The 19,318-nt window shown below is 37.5% G+C and overlaps 1 protein-coding gene across 1 annotated transcript in view; it reads right to left on the bottom strand.

Annotated features, from left to right (window-relative positions):
• Positions 1 to 18,427, bottom strand: part of LOC127409817 (fibronectin type III domain-containing protein 4-like) — a 52,268-nt gene extending 33,841 nt beyond the window's left edge. Inside the window, exon 1 of the mRNA XM_051644655.1 lies at positions 17,974 to 18,427. Within this exon, the coding sequence (XP_051500615.1) occupies positions 17,974 to 18,049 (76 nt within the window). The 5' untranslated portion in view covers positions 18,050 to 18,427. The remainder of the gene's footprint in view (positions 1 to 17,973) is intronic.
• Positions 18,428 to 19,318: the final 891 nt, after the last annotated feature.

Genomic DNA, 19,318 nt, shown 5'->3' with positions numbered 1-19,318 from the left:
AGCAAAACTAATAAGAGATAATTAAAATGCATGAGAACCCTACTAAACAAGTGTGCTTTGAAATACTTTTTAAAAGTCCTTATTGAGTCAACTGCTCATAGACTGTCCAGCTAGAAGTTGAATAATGGCATATTTTTTCAAGTGAAAATAATATAATCTATGTATCTTAGTGTTGAACTTATGAGTAATATTACATCATTTGTTCATTACTGGAGACAAACATGCACCAGTTACTCAAAATAATTCAAAAGAAAATTGTTCTTTGTAGCGTCTGTGCAGTAATTCACAACTTGACAGGCCTCATTGCGCAGAGAGAACATGATGTATGTTATTAGATGCAGGGTGGTAGTGATGGAAATCCTTTGTTACTATATACTTAAATTTATATATTGTTATAATATACACTGTAATGACATGATGACATAATAATTTCACTCTTATCTAAGTGCGGAGACTACCATACTACATTCAAGATATATTTTCAAGAAAGTCTCTAAGCAATAACCTGGCATTTTTACTATTAAACAGAATTCCATGAAAGTCGTGGACAAGCTATTCACTTCTCCATGAAGAAACAGCAATATTCCACAGGTCTGAAAAATGTTGCCGTGCCTTATTTTTTATTTGTTTTCCTTTTATAGGCTGGCTGAGTTGCTTGCCAAGAAAGCTTTCCAATCTGGCCAATCAGATTTAGGATGTACAACATCTACTCTATGGCTTGATCTCTTCTGGCTGGTTAGCTGTCTACGAGTCTACAGTTCTCTTTAAAAGCAATCCTAACAAAGCACCCAGAGATGTGAAATGCAAAGCTAAATACGTATATAAAAAAGCTGCTCTCTTGCGCGAGATGCTGAAATAACAGGAGTTGTGGCAAACAGTAAGAAAAAGTCCCTCTAATGCATATTCACATAGAAAATCAAATGAAAATCAGCACGGACAGACACAAAAACACACTCGGTGTAAACTAAACCCTTAAATTGTGTTCTTGTCATAAATAATCAAATAATATATTTTATTATATATAATTTGTCAGTTAGTGTATCTATCAACATTTCATGTTTAAAACTTTATAACATTATTTCTGCTATAGTAATTTCTGTGTAAATGAATCTTTGCTGCTTCTGTGCAGCATTAAACAGAGTAAATGCAAGTTTTCATGGTAAACATCTACAGTCTATGCTGCTGCTTCAGATACAGCTTCAGTGCCACCCTTAAAGATGGTAGTGTAAAGATGGCATTAGTTGTGGTTTAAGTGCATTTCTCTTTCCTTATATGGTGGTCAAGGGATTGTTTTTCTTTGTACAAAAATGTAATGAAAACAAATGTGGCACTGTAAACACAGTCTTGAAATTCCCTTTTTTTAGACATAAATGTTAGGAAATCATATTGAATCAAAATCTGATTTTGTCATAGCAGTGGCAGACATCACTACCAATTTAATCAAAGAATCAAGGCTTACCATGCAGGATTCGGAAACATATAAACAAATGGAAATGGAAGGATACAAAGCAGATGTGCTCTCCTCATAACTATATTTTAATTTAAATTTCTTTCTGAAATTGACTGAATTCAGTACATTTTATGTGGGTCCTTCTTTTGATATAATTCAGCTCAGCTGTAGGGTGCTCGATCATGACTTAGGAGGCAATATACAAGATAATAAGCCTCACAAAAAGCACAGCGACACAGTAACATAACTTGTGACTTGAGCACATGCCTCTGTCACTGTTGAGATAAAAGGAAGATGGTGAACTCGGCTGAACTGCATGAGCATTTTCGAGCATCTCCTTTGAGCAGAGCTCTAATGGACTTAATGTGTTTGTGTGGATGATTGTAAAAAACGGGTAATGTACTTTTTGTTCCAGTACCCAAACCTATGCAATAACATCAATAATAACACATGCCGACTCTTAGCTTAGTTACATAACAGCCTGTTTAAAAAAAGGAAAAACTGGTTTGTTGCACAGCGATTTCATTGCAGATGTATAATGGCACCAACATGGTACAAACACATACACACAGAAAAACAAAAAGCTTCCTCAATGATGGAATAATCTTTCTAACTCTACTAGAACAGGAGCAGCCTTTAAAAATCACTAAAGACACAATTCCTCTGTGAGCATTTGACACAAAACTACACTGAAAACCCTAATAAGTTGACTTTACTCAATAGTAAACTCGTCCCTCAATTAAATTGAGTAATGCCGTTTCCAAAACTTGTGTAATTAAGTTAACTTGATGCTCATATAGAATAAACATACAGTAACTATTTAAGTTCAGACTAAACTCAGATTTGCTATTTAAATATTGTTCTTTCTACTCAATAATTTTAATTGAAAGGGCTCAAATTTAGATCATGCAATAACACAGCTCAAATAAAGTCGATTAGAACTGATTCTAGGTGAATCATAAAATAAATTTAATTCTCCACAGAAATGCATATATGCCTATATTTCAGTTGCACGTGCACAAGAAGAACTGAGATAGTGTTAACAAGGTCCAACTTTACCATTCGACCATCCCTTAGAATAGAGACATCACACAAAATAACTATTTGCAACAAATCAACATTAATAATACTACAAAAGAGCTATAATTCAAACTTCTATGAATTCTTAATAACACCTATTTAAATGCCTCTATAAGTTCCCTTTGACCAAGGAAGCATAATTTTGGATATTCCACATAGCCTTAGTTTTGTACGCAATCGTTTGAGAATTTAACTCTATGGATTTTTAAGATAAATAAGTTCAAGGAGCATAGATATTTGAGTTATAAGCCCAAAACCTGACATTTCAAGTACTGTTTAATTAAGACAACTGGATTTTTCCAGTAAAGACAGCATTAGGGTATACAGTGTATTAAAGGGATAGTTCACCCAAAAAAATAAAAAATACAAAAATACAAAAATGAAATTTTGTCATCATTTATTCACCCTCATGATGTTCCAAAACAGTATGACATTCTTTTTTCCATGGAACATAAAAGGAGATGTTATGCAGAATGTTAGGAACTGACATCCTCAGTCACTTTTAATTTACATTACATATTTTTTTCCAAACAATTAAAATAACTTTTTTCACTACAACTCTAAGTACTTTTGTACTTTTGGAACTTTGTACAGCACTTTTTATTTTTCTGTTCCCTCTATGAATCACTTTGGTTGTTTTATTCCTCATTGTTGGATAAAAGCATCTGCTAAATGAATAAATGTAAACATGAATGTAATGCTTCTCTTACTCTAAGCAAAACTAAAAAACAAAACTTTTTTTGGCATGTATAATCTTGCATCTGCATTTATTTTTCTGTTGTTCTCCAATGCATGCATTCCTGCATTTATCTGCAGAAAAAAGAAAAGAAGAAGAAAAAACAAAACAATGCATCACAATGCTGAAGGATCACACTCCGTATCAGACTGATAATTAATGTCCTGTGTTGATGCAATGGGAGATCACAGGTCTGATGCGATGGCAGGCACTCCTTACATTTCAGCTATGATCACACACAACAGGGGTCAGGGCTGCTTATGCTGGTCTTCCTTGCATGGAGTCATCAGCAATGGCTGTTTAAATTGGATGGAGAGAGGTCTGACTCCAGCTCTGCACCACAGAGAATCATTCTGAGGGGTGAGAGGGCCACCTTGGTGCAGGCAGATTGTGACATCATAGTGTATGTGGGTCACATGCATCAAACCATCCATTTTAATGAATATCCTATGTTTCTTTTTATACACTTTATAAGGAACACTATACTAATACTGGGAAAGGCCTCCTTTGTTCTCAGAACAGTCTTTGAAAAATTCCTTTGAGATTCTAGTACGTTGTTATGATTGCATCATGCAGTTTCTGCAGATTTTTCAGTTGCACATTCATGCTGCAAATCTCCCATTCTACCACATCCCAAAGGTGTTCTTTTGGATTCAGATCCAGTGACTGGGAAGGCCACTGAAGAACAGTGAACTCATTGTCTTTTGCTTTGTGACATGGTGCATTATCATGTAGTAAGTAGCCATTAGAAGATGGGTAAATTGTGGCCATGAAGGCATGCACATGGTCAGCAACAATATTTAAACACGCTGTGGAATTCAAGCGATGATTGATTGGTATTAACGGGCCCAAAATGTGCCAAGAAAACATTCCCCACCCCAATACACCACTTCCACCAGACTGAACTGTTGACACAAGGCAGGTTGGGTCCATGGATTCATGCTGTTGGCGCCAAATTCTAACCCTACCATCTCTGTGCCTCAGTAGATATCCAGATTCATCAAAACAGACTACGTTTTTCCAGTCTTCAACTGTCCAGTTTTGGTGAGCCTGTGCCCACTGCAGCCTCAGCTTTCTGTTCTTGGCTGACAGAAGTGGAACTCGACATGGTCTTCTGCTATTGTAGCCCATCAGCCTCAAGGTTCGATTTGTTGTGCATTCTGAGATGCTATTCTGCTCACTACAATTGTACAGAGGGGTTATCTGAGTTACTGTAGCCTTTCTGTCAGCTCGAACCAGTCTGGCCATTCTTAATTGACCTCTCTCATCAACAAGGTGTTTCTGTCTGCAGAACTGCTGCTCAGTGGATGTTTTTTGTTTTTGGCACCATTCTGAGTAAACTCTAGAGACTGTTGTGCATGAAAATCCCAGGAGATTAGCTGTTACAATAATCCTCAAACCAGCCCATCTGGCACCAACAATCATACCACGGTCAAAATCACTGAGATCACCTTTTTTCTTCATTCTGATGGTTGATGTGAAAATTAACTGAAGCTCCTGACCCATATCTGAAAATATTCAGTACAACAGCACAATTGCAAGTGTGATATTGCCTTTATACAATAGTTTTATAAACAAAAAGTTATTATAGATAAACTTTTATTTTTGAATAGGGTCCCAACTGTCCCGGGACGTCCCTTATTTTTGCCAAAAATGATATCCTGTACGGGAAGCCTATTGTCCCATATTTTAGCAGCGAAATGCTTGAGGGGAAACCCTGTCCTGAAATTGAAGCACTCAAAATGCAAAAGCGTCCCATATTCGTGTGACAAAAAGTTGTCAATTTAGACAAAATATTGCCAGCCATTTTATTTCTTTTTGCTGCACCAACAAAAATAGTTCCAAAAGAAGCCAATGACCAAAAGGATCAACCACTGTGTGTTGGAACGCAGTGCGCAGCTGTCAGCTAGCAAACATGCATAGATATCCAAATGAAGATACCACATTCAGCACGTTTGGAAACGGCAGTTGTGCCACCATCTTAGAATCGTCAACAACGAGACCGGTTTGAATGCAAGTCAATGGAGAAGAAGTCTTAGTACGCTGCATAAATTGCTTTTGTGTGGAAACAGTTCCTCATATAATAAACTGACTGCCGGAGTGCTCATTTTCAATGTTTCCATTAAATATTCATTTGTAGGGAACTTTTTTTTTTTTAGTTTGCCAAACTTCTCTTATAATGCTGTTTTATAAGAGAAGTCATGGGAATTAGTAGGATTTATTTATAGCACTAAGTGTTGAAAGCATTTTCATATCAATGCTTGTTATAATCAGAAATAAAAAGACTGGCTAACGTAATGTAAATTATGTATACTGCACTGTAATTATTTAATAATTATTCCTCATTTGTAAGTCGCTTTGGATAAAAGTGTCTCCTAAATGACTAAATGTAAATGTAATAATTCTGTTTAATACAAACTCATTTTATGGTAAGAATATGGATGTCAAGGATTTATTATGAATGAGGACCCAAATGCAGGAATGAGTGAAAAATAATATTAAACAACAGAACAAGCAAAACAAAACTCAAGGGAGAGGAAACAAACAAAATAAACCAGAAAAAGATATAAACAGGAACCAACTGGAAACAGAAACACGACAGGAAAACAAACCAACTCACAAAAACGATCTGACAAATACAAGAGGGAAGAGGGTGCAATATATAGAGGCAAGGCACATGAGGAACAGGTGAAGGCAATTAACATAACGAGGACTAGACAAGAGGGTAAGGCCAGAGGGAATAAGGAGGTGGGTTCAGGAGAGAGCATGACTAACACAAACACAGACACAGCCAATTGCTCATACACATGACAAACATACAGAAGGGAGGGCAGAAGACAGATCGAGGAGGGGGTGGGTGTGGGAGACCTGGGGAATAGAATAGAACAGGGCGAGGGGAAAATGGCAGACCAGGGAGGGTGGGTGGGGGAGACCAGGGGGTAGTTTAGGCAGGACAATGGAAGGACCAGGCAGAGCAGGAGACCATGGTGGAGCTGGAGGAGAGCCCGGAGAGCAGGATGAACCAGGAGGACATGACAGACCAGGGAATCAAGGTAGAGCTGGAGGATGATAAAGGCCAGAAGATGACAGGACTGGCTTGCTGACCACAGGAGAGGTGGAAAGTGAGTTGATGGTGGTAGAGGAAGGGACTGGGTCAGACTGGGTTGCTGGGAACAGAGAAGGGTCAGGCTTGGCGGCTGCAGGGAATACAGCAGATTGGGTGAGGACAGCAGAGGGCTGGACAGATTGAACAATACCCCCAGAGGGATGGCCAGATTGGATGGAGGCTGCTGGTGAGGGGCTAGTCAGGGTGCCGACCGCTGGGCAGGGGTCAGTCTGGGTGCAGGCCGCTGGACAGGGGCTAGACTGGACAGCGGCTGCTGGCATGGAGACCGACTGGACAGGTTTGACGACGGCCACAGGGGACTGGACAGGTTGAGTGGTGACCGCAGAGGGCTGGACGTGGTCAGACTGAGCGGCGACCACTGGAGACTGGATAGACTGGGCGGCGGCCTCTGGCACCTGAACAGACCGAGTGACAGCTGCTGACGAGGGGTCAGAGTGGGTGACAGCCGTTGGCGACTGGACATGCTCGTCGACCCCTCCAGGGGGTGCTGCAGTGGGCTCGCAAATAGGGACCCATTTCCTCCTTCTCCTCTTCTTGCCGATGGTGGGCTCCCCCGCCTCCTGACGGTCCGCAGCGGGTTGGACGAGCGACCAACCTGTACACTGCCAATGAGGGAGTATCGTTGTCCTCGGGCTGGGATGAAGGAAGGAAGTCCTCCGAGGCACAGGCTGAGATAAACTCATCCCAATTCATGGCCAACTTGATGGTAGCGGTAAGACTTCCCCCTACACCCATCTCTGGGATACAAGATCTAATGGGCTCATTCAGACCAGACCTAAAGAATTGCATAAGGCTGGACTGATTGTAACCCAGACCCGTGGACAGCACCAAAACTCCAACGTATACCCCTTCACTGACTTATCCTCCTGCTGAAGTTCAAAGAGCTTCCTGGACTGCTTAGCTCTATGATGTGCGGGAGGATGTGAACGAAAAGAAAAACTCATTCCATCTGGGTCCATGGTTGGTCAGATCATTCTGTCAAGGATTTAGTAGGAATAAGGACACAAATGCAGGAATGAGTGAAAAATACATTATTTTATTAAACAACAGGAAACAAAACAAGCAAAACAGAACTCTCACAGGGGAGAGGAAACAAACAAAACATAAACCGACCAGAAACAGGAAGACAACAGGAACAAACAAATTCACAAAACGATCAGACAAATGCAAGTCAAGTCAAGTCAACCTTTCTTTATAGAGCAGTTTTAAAAACAACAGAAGAGGGAAAAGGGCACAATATGTAGAGGCATGGCACATGAGGAACAGGTGAAGGCAATTAACTTAACGTCGAAGACAAGAGGGTGAGGCCAGAGGGAATAAGGAGGCAGGGTCAGGAGAGAGCATGGCTAACACAAACACAGACACAATTGCTCATACACACAACAAACACGCACAGACAGAAAACAGACAGGGACCTCAAAGCAAACAGTGCGGGATCATGACAATGGATGTACATGTCTGCTGTATTGCACTGCAATGATTTATTATCTCAGTTTAATACAAGCCCAGGATCAGGTTTATAATAAATTTACATATGGATAAAAAAAATGTCTAAGCAAATATATTATGGATGTTTTTGGAGCTAGATTAATTTATGGTTATGACCTATCCATCCCATTGCATTTAAGATCACTAGTCCCACCGCTTTTATTAGAAGCTTCAAGTAATCAGGATGTGCTTTGATGATCAATATTTTTTATTAGTGGTACCAATGCTCTATTTAGTTTTGACTTAAGTCATCTATAATAAGCAGAACTGTCTGACATATACTGCATGACAAATCAAATTTTGTGAAAACTGGTTTGAAAAGACTGTTCTTGCCAGTAGCAGACACATCTGTCAGTTTTCTTTCATGTGTTTACATATTGGAACGCGCTCGTTAAATCAAATTAGACAACCGGAACTAACTGTTTCATAAAGTGTGTTGATATATAATTTGGAACTATATGTCAAGCCAGATTCATTTGTCCAGTTTAATATCAACTTTCAGAAAAATGAAAGATTTTCATAAACGTAGAGTACATCTGCAGGGGTCATGTTTGGCACATTAACTAGATATGTATTGTGTTTGTGCCTCAGGGTCAGCTATTATCTGTCATGATTACAATGGTGATTCATCAAAAAAAAAAAAAAAACATTTTACATTCAACTTTTTTTTCAACATATTAAACACAGTCACAGATAATTCAGTCTGTTAACAGCACAGTTTGATGCTAAACGAATATAAAGCAGGTAATATATTGCCAAGCACCACATTACGTACTCACAGGTCCTCCTCATATATATATATATATATTCATAAATTCACTTAATGTAGTAAACATTCCCCACTGGCCAGGAACAGAAGTTTATGAAATCATTCATCAGGCATATTTCATTTTAGCCATGACACTTACCTCAATTCAAGCTCTTCCTCCCAGAGAGCTCATTGTCCTGGAAGTAATAGGGGTTACATGTGAAGGTAGTTTAAGTTAAGGTAGTTTAATACATGGCTATGCATATGCTCTATTTTTTTATGTGGAAAATAATTTTGTGTATAAAGGAAAACATACATTATCGTGGCACTGTCAGTATTTGCTGTTCACAGATGAAAACAATGTTTTGTTTTACTGCCTGAAAGTGCTGTCAGTCGATAAAAATGTTAAAATTGCAATTAATTGCATAATTTTCCGTAGTAAATCATGATTAATCGCAGATTTTATTAAGTGTTGAAATTTAATTCGCAATATACTTATTTTCCTGTCAAAATAAATGTATTTCCTTCTTAGAAAGAAAACAAAACAAAATGTAACAATATAATGCTTTATTAACATTTTCCAAACAAAGTCTTCCACAGTTTAAAGATAAAAATGCACTAAAATAGCACCAATTCAAGTAACTTTAAATGTTTCCCAAAGTCTAAGTGGGAGTTTGACTAATTGAAAGAACTAGTCCCCACATAGGTTGCATATTTATTGCAATAGGCAATAAATCTCTTTACCTCTTATCCTCCACAATATTAATCAGCCAGCAGACTGTGGCTATCCGCTATGTTACAACAATCGTGAAGCTGTGTTCATGATTCGCATCAGGGCGTCAAAGGAAGTGTCAAGTACCACTTTAAACTCTACATGAAAAGAGCTTGCAGACAACAAATAGCATAAAGAGCTCCTTTCCCCATCACTTTATCACTGAAATTGAATCACTGCTGTGTGTGTGTATAGTGTGTGTCAGTGTAATGAGTCTGGGCAACACACTGCAAAGGTTCTGCCCTTCCAACCAGTGTTTATGAAGGTTTATGCCACATTAACGGTAAATGCGTTAAACCTTTTAAATTAATCACATGCGTTAATTTTGACAGCTCTAATAGAAATATTTAAAGGAATAGATCACCCAAAAATTTACACTTTGTCAATCAACGCAATCCTGTATTGTTCTTGTCACATTTATATATTTCTTTCTTGAAACACAAAATGAGATCTTAGGCAGAATGTCCAAGCTACTGTTTTCCATACAGTACATGATGATTAATACTGCAGTTCCAAAATTTGGAAGAAAGTTCCAAAAAGGACACACAAGCACTATAAAAGTATCATAAAAGTTGTCTATTCCTATTTGGCCCTGATTTACTAAAGGTTTGCATGTATAAAATTGTGCAACATGCAGACTTTACAGCACGTCCAAACTGATCTACGTACTAACGTACTGTAGTCTTCTACGTACTGTTGTTTGAGTATACATTAGTGGTGCTGTGTGATGGCTTAACGCGTTCTTAATATTGTCTTCTTTGTGAATTATGAATTGAAGCAATTTTAATCCTTAGCAACTACTATGCAGGCAGGGATTTTATGATGATATTGTATAATCCTAAAAAAAGATGTTAGTAAATCAGGGCCTATGTATGTTTCAACCAGACCAACGTCATTGATAATCTTCCTCTCTGTCATAGCTCTGCAGTATCAATGAGCCAATGGTGTTTGGAGTCAATGACCTCAAACTTGGCTCGACACATCTCAAAGGAGCATTTCTGAATTGAACACAAGCGTGAAAGAGATTTGAGAGCTCCAACAGAGGGGGAGATTATCAGTGAACATCAGCCTAATTTTTATCTGTTCCTCACACCAAGCTATCCTATGTCTTCAGAAGACTTGCAATATACAGTAGTTCATGAGTAGTATTGACTAATTTAATGATACATTCTTGTCCTTTTTGGAGATTGGCAGATTAAATCACCTTGCACTTTCATTGTATGGAACCTCAGGCATTCTTCCTAACATCTAATTTTGTGTTTCACAAAAGAAAGAAAAATACCACAGTTGGAAAGACAAAATTTTCATTTTTGGTTGGTCTAACTTTTTATTACATGTATTCTCTGTCGAAAATCCTGCCAAGCCTCAACCACCCAAGCACAAATCAGAAGCACTCAAATATTTTACTTAACAGAAAGCTGTGCAAAGTTCACTCTGGGTAATACACTGAGCATAGAGTTAAATACGAAAGCCCTGAACCGCAAGGTGGAAAAAAACAATTACGGTGAAAAAAAAAAAAAAATAGTGTCTCAGTTCCTTCCTGAGCCTAAATCTTACATTTTTTTCTCTCTTCCTAAAATGTTTTTTTCTCTCTTCAAAAACATTTTTTTTCTCTCTTCAAAAAAATGCATGCGGTACCAACCTTGGCCACCAGGTGCCACTATCAGTAAACATGTAATCTTATGCTTTTAATGCTTTCTCTGTTGCTATATAGCTGAATAATACATTTTGTCTTAAGGCTTGCAAACCCTTAAATAAATAATAAATGTATTATTTAAGAAAAAAAAAACTTTGAAGAGAGAAAAAAAAATTTTTTTGAAGAGAGAGAAAAATTATTTTTTTGAAGAGAGAAAAGAAAAATTTTGAAGAGAGAAAAAACTATCTTGCGGTTCAGGGATTCTGTAAAAAAGCAAGAAGTCAATTGGGACACAGGCATCCTGTCAGAGTAACTCAAAAATAGACATAGTAGACTTCAGCTGCTCTTCATAGTCTATCCTGGGAGCAGATACACGCACTTTCATAAATTTTATTTTTTATGATTACTTAATTTTTATATAAGTTTACTATCACATGATATATATTTCTTTGTTTATTACTAGAGAAATTAATACTATATTCATAAAAAAAACGCTATCTATTAAATATATATATATATATATATATATATATATATATATATATATATATATATATATATATATAGACTCAATAAGTGCCTGAGAAAATACATACTGTATGTGTAACATATATGTAATTTAGGATTAGCTGATGTGTAGATTATGTGTTATGTGTAGCTCAATATGTGTTTGACAACCAGTTGCATCTCATGAAATAAAGAATCCTGTTCTATTTGCACTATCGCTCTGATCTATTAAAAATAAAACATCAAAATATATCAAAATATTTTTTCTTTTATTATTTTTCTAATTGTCTTGAAAACATTATGAAAATTTGACACTATCTGGGAATTTTGTACATCCATTTTTGATAGATATAAGTGCCGTGCCAGGTCACTAATGACCCGAATATGTAAGTTTTTGGGGAAATTACCATGCATTTAAGGGTTAAATCAACCTAGTCTCATAGAATGAACATTACTATAACTAAAATTATGCAAACTGAGTTTTACATGCTGAATTCAACATTTCGTTGCAGTTTCCTGGTGAAATAAACACTAGAGGCGCTAAACAAATTGTGTGTTTTATTCACTTTCACACAAATTATGACTACAATGGCTGATTATGACTTTATAAACACTTATTATTCACTCTATTATCACACACTGCTATGTTATGATATGGAAACCCTTTTATTATAATGCATCATATGAAAAACGATACAGTAACGCTTGTTTGACAGACTCACCTATATTTACACACTTATTCCAACCTCTCCAGTAGATCACCTGATACAGTGTTGGACTTTGGACTTGGAAGTCCGCAGTTCAAGATCACTGATCTAAGACTAGCCAGCACGCAAACTGACATGTGGGACGGAATTGTCGTAGAAGTGACACAAGATAACGTGGTTGCTTTAGAAAATGTGCTTTTCATTTCGCATTTTGTTTTTGGACACTATTTGTTAGGTTTAGTTTAAAGTTTTAAGTTAGGGAGGTACGTTTTACTCCTTAAAACCTTCATCTAACATTCACCTTAAAAGCCTTGTCTTATTACGACACCGTTGCACTCGCTTTTGGCGCCCCTCACTGGACATTTGACTTAGAAACTGCAGCGAAATGTTTAATAAGGCACGCAATTTCCTTTTGCAAAAACATTGCCAGGATCACGTAACGTTCATGAGATCAGGCTGCTTTCAATTCTGTCACAGGCGTATTTTGCATGGTTTTAAACCTGCTATAGCTAAAAATACACATGATGTTTATGTAATTCTTTTCCCTCCTCTTTTTCTTTAAAATTCAAGAGCAGTACTCCCAGTTGAAAACTGCAAGAGTATATATTGATTCTTTGAACAACTGCTTTCTTGTCTGAATTGTGGATTTAAATGAATTGTCTTGCTACAACAGAAGGTCCATTTGGTGAGTGCAATAAGAGAACACAACAGAAAATAATTTGTCTTCACAACCTCAATCTGTCATCTCTCTCGCACCATCTTGGTCCATCACCATGTTATCTTTCTCAGACTCCAGTAATCTAATGACCTCAAGGCATGCAATGGATTGTGGTGAGGGGTTAGTACTGCATGACAGATTTCAAGAAATGTTGTACTGATCCTCTCAGGATAGACAATGCACTCAGAGATGAAGCTGCAGGATTTTATCAACACAAAGCCACAGTGGGAGCATTTCTCAGCCTCAGAGGAGCATTACACTTTCCCTCTGGAGTGAGGTACAGTACCTCACTACAGCACCCCACACTGCTCTTAAAAAGTTATCTGTAATCAGCCTGCAAGGTTTCCTAAGGACAAGTTGAAGAATTCAAACTCAGGGTTATGCTTGAATGTATAAATGCAGGAAGATACGAGATATTATGCTGTCTTCTATAAGATCTTAAATTCCCTATGTTTTATGTTCTTCTCTGATCAAATTCAGATTGATTTGTATAGTTTGATTATAACTGTATGTAAGGCCTCTTGACCTTGGCGGAAATTCTTAGCCATTGTTGCTACCGTATGTTCTTATATCAAGGCAAAGCACTTTTCAAAGACACGTAATAGAAGACTCAAGCACCACTGAATCTTTAACTCACTGTTGAAATGTTTTTCTTTTTTGTAGAATTATACTGTATAATTCGTGTAAAAGAATTGTAAAATGGATAATTCCAACACTTTGTTTGAAGCTGTTGTAAAATGATTATAAATACATTTACATCAATGGACCCATTTTACATTTCTGGGTTCAGAACGCAGAATTAATCTATGGGGGGTTAAATCTAAATATAGAGAGATGGATGGCAGTCAGAAAAGAGAAATATGACAAATGTAATGTCACTTCCTCAGCAGCAGTATTAGAAACCCCATCACAGCAGTGGTGACTGTTTTTATTTATTTATTAATGCCAGGGCAATATAACACAAAGAATCATATATTATTTTTATTTAATTTACATCAAATAACAAAAAAAATTGAAAACATAAAAATGTGATAGATTTACACTGCAAATACAGGTAGAAATGAGTTATACCAGTCATAAAAGTTGCTACATTGCTTGGCGACCACAAACAGTCTACTGTTAGGGTAATGAAGCATATTAATACAGGGAAGAATTCATTATTCCAATATCCATTAATAATAAATGTAACTCTTTATTGAACATTGTTTTCTTTTATCTTAAAAGGACAGTTTACCCAAAAATGATAATTCTCTCATCATTTATTCACTCTCATACCATTTCAAATGCATGTGACTTTCTTTCTTCTGCGGAACACAAACAAAGATATTTTGAAGGATGTATGATGTGGTTTTGTCCATTCAATATAAGTCAATGGGGTCAAAAACTTTCAAACTCCAAAAAGGACATTAAGGCAGCATAAAAGTTATCTACAGGACTTGAGTGGTTTAATCCATGTCTTCTGAAGCGATACGATTGCTTTGGGTGAGAAACACACCAACATGTAAGTCCTTATTCACTATAAATCTTCATATCTGGCCTGATTGGAACACTGCAGACTTCAAAAAGACGTTTATTATTATACATCAAAAAGACATTGCATTTTAATTTTCTACTGTTTACAATCAACATTGGTAACTGTGGTACGTTTTAAAGGTGCAATCAGTAATTTGGGGCTAATTTAAAAAGTTTCACACATTAACAAATTAATTGTGTTTTTGTGAAGAGTGATCTGAATGGTGTACACTCACATGAGGTGAAGACTGTATATTCATAACAGTTTTCTATAAAAAGTGTTTTTATTATACACGGTGCGGGTCACCCCCTTCAATGTGTTTTGCCATGTTGAAATGACATGACCCGCTGTGTTTCACTAAACGTCGAAGAAGAGAATCCTCGCACTAATTGGCTGCCGCCTATGTAGATACGCTTAGCTATGCTTAGAGCAGTGTTGTTTGGTGATGTGAAGAGCGAAAAGAACACAATAGGACATACTTATTATCGTGCTTTAGAAGCGGAGACAATGGGAGATTCAGTGGCTGTACTCCCGAAGAAGGTCTGAAGCAAGAAAACAGAAAGACCAGCAAAGACAAAAAACTAAAGTAAACATCGGTACAGCATACACAAGGTGGAAAGATTTGATGATGGAGATCAATCTGAGTAGTGATGCCAATGTTGCTTCTTTTTTGTTGGACAGGTCAGAAATTATTAATTGTTGACCACTCTCTAAAATAGTATCAGTGGAATTGATAGAAAACTCATGCAAGTTTCCCTCAAACTTTTTAAAACATAGTCAGCGCACGTTTGTAATGGACAGTTTTCAGCAGTGTTTACAAACACAACCAGAAAGTAATGTGTAATTTTCTTTTCTTTGATATCACAGCTATAGTAAGGGGGTCCCATCTACCTCCACCTCAATGAAATGGCATACGTCTTCATTCGTTTAATGCAAAGTAGCTTGGCACAGCGATTGTTGTGGATTTTTTGTAAACCATGGTTTTGGTTGCTTCGAAACATAAAAAGTTCGCCAAATACAATATTCATGGACATGTTAAATTTGATCATCAAAAACAATTCTAATCTTTCCTAAGTTATGACTCGATCAGTTTAATTTGCGTCTGCATTTTCATAAAAGACCAACTGTGCTTAAAAACGGCAAAGCTTGCATGCATCAAGCATGTAGAAGTGTGTAAACGAGCTTCTCTCATCAGTGGCCGGGCCAGGAGTTATTCACAGGGGTGGCCAGGCAGGGGCCAGTGATCAGTCTGTGGTGGCACAGACATTTTTGGGCAGCATTTTCGTATCGTTGGACAGGGGGGTGGTGGTTGTTGGTGTAGAAAGTGGAGGCACGTGGATACAAAAATGGAGGGGAGTGGATATAGTGACACCTGGGACGGAGAGGTGCGGCGACCTTGGTGTGAGCACATGTTAAGTCTCCTGTGTGTTGTGGTTGTACAGAGATGGTTCCACCTCTAAAAAACTAAATTGTGCCCAAGACAAAAAATGATCAAAATGGCAATTGAGAGTGGGGTTGCCAGGCTTCGGTCCATGGTGGCCATCCCATAGCTCCGCCCCTGTCTCTCATGAATGTACCAAGGAGACTGTGGATGTCAAGATTTTTAGGGAATAAGGATTTACATTTTGGTGTGTTTCTTACCAAAAAAGATTGTATTGCTTCAGAAAACATGGATTAAACCACTCAAGCCTTAAGGCTTATTTTTATGCTGATTTTATGTCCTTTTTTCGGAGCCTGAAAGTTTTGGACCCCATGAAAATTTTGGATTGACTTACACTGTATGGACAAAAACACATCATACTGTAAATCACTCAAAATATCTTCATTTGTGTTCTGCAGAGGAAATAGAGTCATACTAGTTTGTGAAGGCATGAGAGTGAGTAAATGAGGGTGAACAGTCCCTTTAATGCTGTTGCTCGCATGTTATAAAAGCAATAAGCTACTAGAGCCTGTGTGTTAGAGTGATTTTACCATGGGTTAGAAGGGCTTAACGTCATGCCTAAGAACACGCCTTACTCACTGTAATGAACAGCCCCTCCTGACTTCTTGCTTTACTTTTCTTTGTTCCAAATGTTATCAATAGCCACACTACACACAACACATACTATCATACATGCATGTCACCTGTGCACAAGTGCAGCCTTATATCCTGCTGACAATGGCATCCCCAGTTATGCAAACTCATTTGATTGGTTTGTTTCTGCTCTAGCAGTGATCCGTGAAAAATTCCCTTACTGGGTGCACAAGGGGCAGAGTAGGACTATGTGACAGTTTAAGGTCAATGTAATCGGTTAACACAGTCCACCAGGTCTGGCCTGGAAATGCAATTCTCCTATCATCTCACCACTGGCCAGACAAGGTGTTGGAAGACTGACAACTTTTAACAGGCAGCTGATTTCTGCCTAAATTATCTGGATGTACAACACATTGCTCTATTTCACCAGCATCAAGCTGAGTCTTGATCTACATTGAGTTTTATCAAGCTTGGTTTTCCTGTAGTGTCAAGAGCAATGTTCTGCATGACACTAACAACAGTAGCTCATTCCAGATGTCTGTTGATGAATTTAAATTATTCTCCAATCCAAAATCTCTGTCTCTGCAAAGAAGTGTATCTAGATACAGATTTCAGTCCGTTTGATCACTTGTAAATTGATCCGTAATACAAATTTAATCCAGTATTGTATAGTAGACACACTGGACACAATTATAGTATCTACAGTTTACATATATTAATGTTTGAGATTCTGCTCTTATGTCGAATGCATAACTGGGGAGAAATGAATACAGTATAATGGCTGTTAAGTGTTATGTGATAAATTACTGAATTTAATAAGCAGTCAATGATAATTCTATTATGCTACCTCTGACAGTTCTTCATTATTTTGCAGTGGCATAGATGTCCTGCTTTCTAAAGAGATCTTAGCAACTTCCAGCACTGGGAGCATTCATACTTGCCAACTACTGCCTTATTAATGCTGCCACAAAATCCCAGATTACTCAATTAGGAAAAAGCAAGGGAAGGGATTAGAACAATGCAGATAAGAACCTCCAAAACAAGGTTAAAAATTATAAAAGTGTTCACTATTTATTTTTATTTTTTTAACATTCAGAGGATTTGAATTAGAAAGAAATGCAATCAATATTCTGAGGTAAACTCTTGGGTCAGTGCATTCGAAGTGTTTCGCTAATTTCTTAATCTGTCAAAGCACACCAGAAGTGGTCAGCATGTTAACATATGTCCTTGGCATTGTTAAAGCATGCATGATACTGGATATTGTTGTAATTTAATCCTTTGCATTACATGATTTTGCTCATAGATTTACAGACACACAAAACCCACCAACATACAGCATCCATGCAAAATCAAAATAAAAGCAAATGTTCAGTTAAATCCATTTCAAAACGCTCACTGTCACGCGCATCCAGGCAATACAGGACAGTACACTATCACAGACAATTACGGGAATGTTTCACAGTAAGTATAAACTTACTTGCTCCCACCAGAAACATTTCACTACCGAAGAGCAACAGTCCGACAGAGTTAACGAGGACAAGAAGGCGAGCCATTTCTAGACCTGACTAGGTATTTTCCTCCACTCAAAACGCCAAAGAATCCAAACGGATGTTGTTGTCGTCTTGTTGCTTCTGAACGGCTTCGTTTATAACATGATAATTGATCCGTCCAATCAAACACGGCTTAAATAAAGTAAAGAAGCTGAAAGAATCTCACGATGGACATAATGTTCAGAATTCTATAAAAACACGTGTCGGAACGTCCATGTCAGCTGTGGGTTTAATATTGAACTCCCCTTGTCTTCCGAAATGCAGTGTTTTATGTTTCCTCTATCTCATGTTGAAATTCTCCGCCGCTTCACTTTACTCATGATGTTCGATTATTTCTCGTTTTCCCTCGAAAATCCAGGTTGTGACAAGCACTCCAGAGTGCAGTCTGGACGATGGGGCGTGGCGACACAAGTAGCTCCGCCCACATCTGCTTTCATTGGTTTATACAGAAGAGCTTATTGGTCTATAGTGCTGAGAAGTATGACGCTTTAAGCTAAAGACTAGTCTCTAGTTTTATGAGTACATAAATCATTACGTCTGTGTATTACTGAATGATAATAAAGCTCAAAAATGAAAAAAACATAAATGAAGAGAAAGAAAGCGCTAAAAATCGGTGCACATTTTCTCTTCATTATAAGCAGTGAATTATAATCAAATGTGAAGTCCAGTGTTATTTTAGTGCAGTGTCTGTAACTGAGATTCTCATGTGAGTGCATGCCTCTCATATCTGTCCCTCATGTTGATATCATACACACTGAATCATTTCGTGAAGTTTTTGTGCATGTTCATGCATTTGCTTTTTAAAATGCATGAACATGAACGTGCGGTTATTTCCCTTTTAAATCCTCACATAACTGGCAAATTGTAAACTCTTGTTTTATTATGCAACGCTCCGCTGCTGTGGAGCAACGAGCTCAATGTCTGAATGTGTTTGCAGTGGACAGCACAGAACTGTCACAGCTCCAGCTGACTATTATTATGCTGCTAAAATACTTTACCTAATTTCACTTTTAATGCTTAAGGTTACAAATATGCCTAGCAAATAAGTGTCATATGGTTTTTTAACATCAAAAGCTTAAGAATAACATTTCAGCTTTAAAAAATTAAAAGAACCAACATACTGGCCCGTATACATATTTTATTAAAAAGCAAATGAGGGACACATGTGATGAGTTTGCCATATCTTTTTATTAGCATGTATTCTGCAATGCAAAGTAACTTTATTATTTTATTTGGCTTGCATTGTAGTGGACATCTTCTAATAATATGTCT

Source organism: Myxocyprinus asiaticus, chromosome 19, assembly GCF_019703515.2.
Source record: "Myxocyprinus asiaticus isolate MX2 ecotype Aquarium Trade chromosome 19, UBuf_Myxa_2, whole genome shotgun sequence".
Taxonomy (NCBI): Eukaryota; Metazoa; Chordata; class Actinopteri; order Cypriniformes; family Catostomidae; genus Myxocyprinus; species Myxocyprinus asiaticus.
The sequence above is the reverse complement of the archived record's forward strand: the minus strand, read 5'-3'. Positions and strand labels throughout refer to the sequence as shown.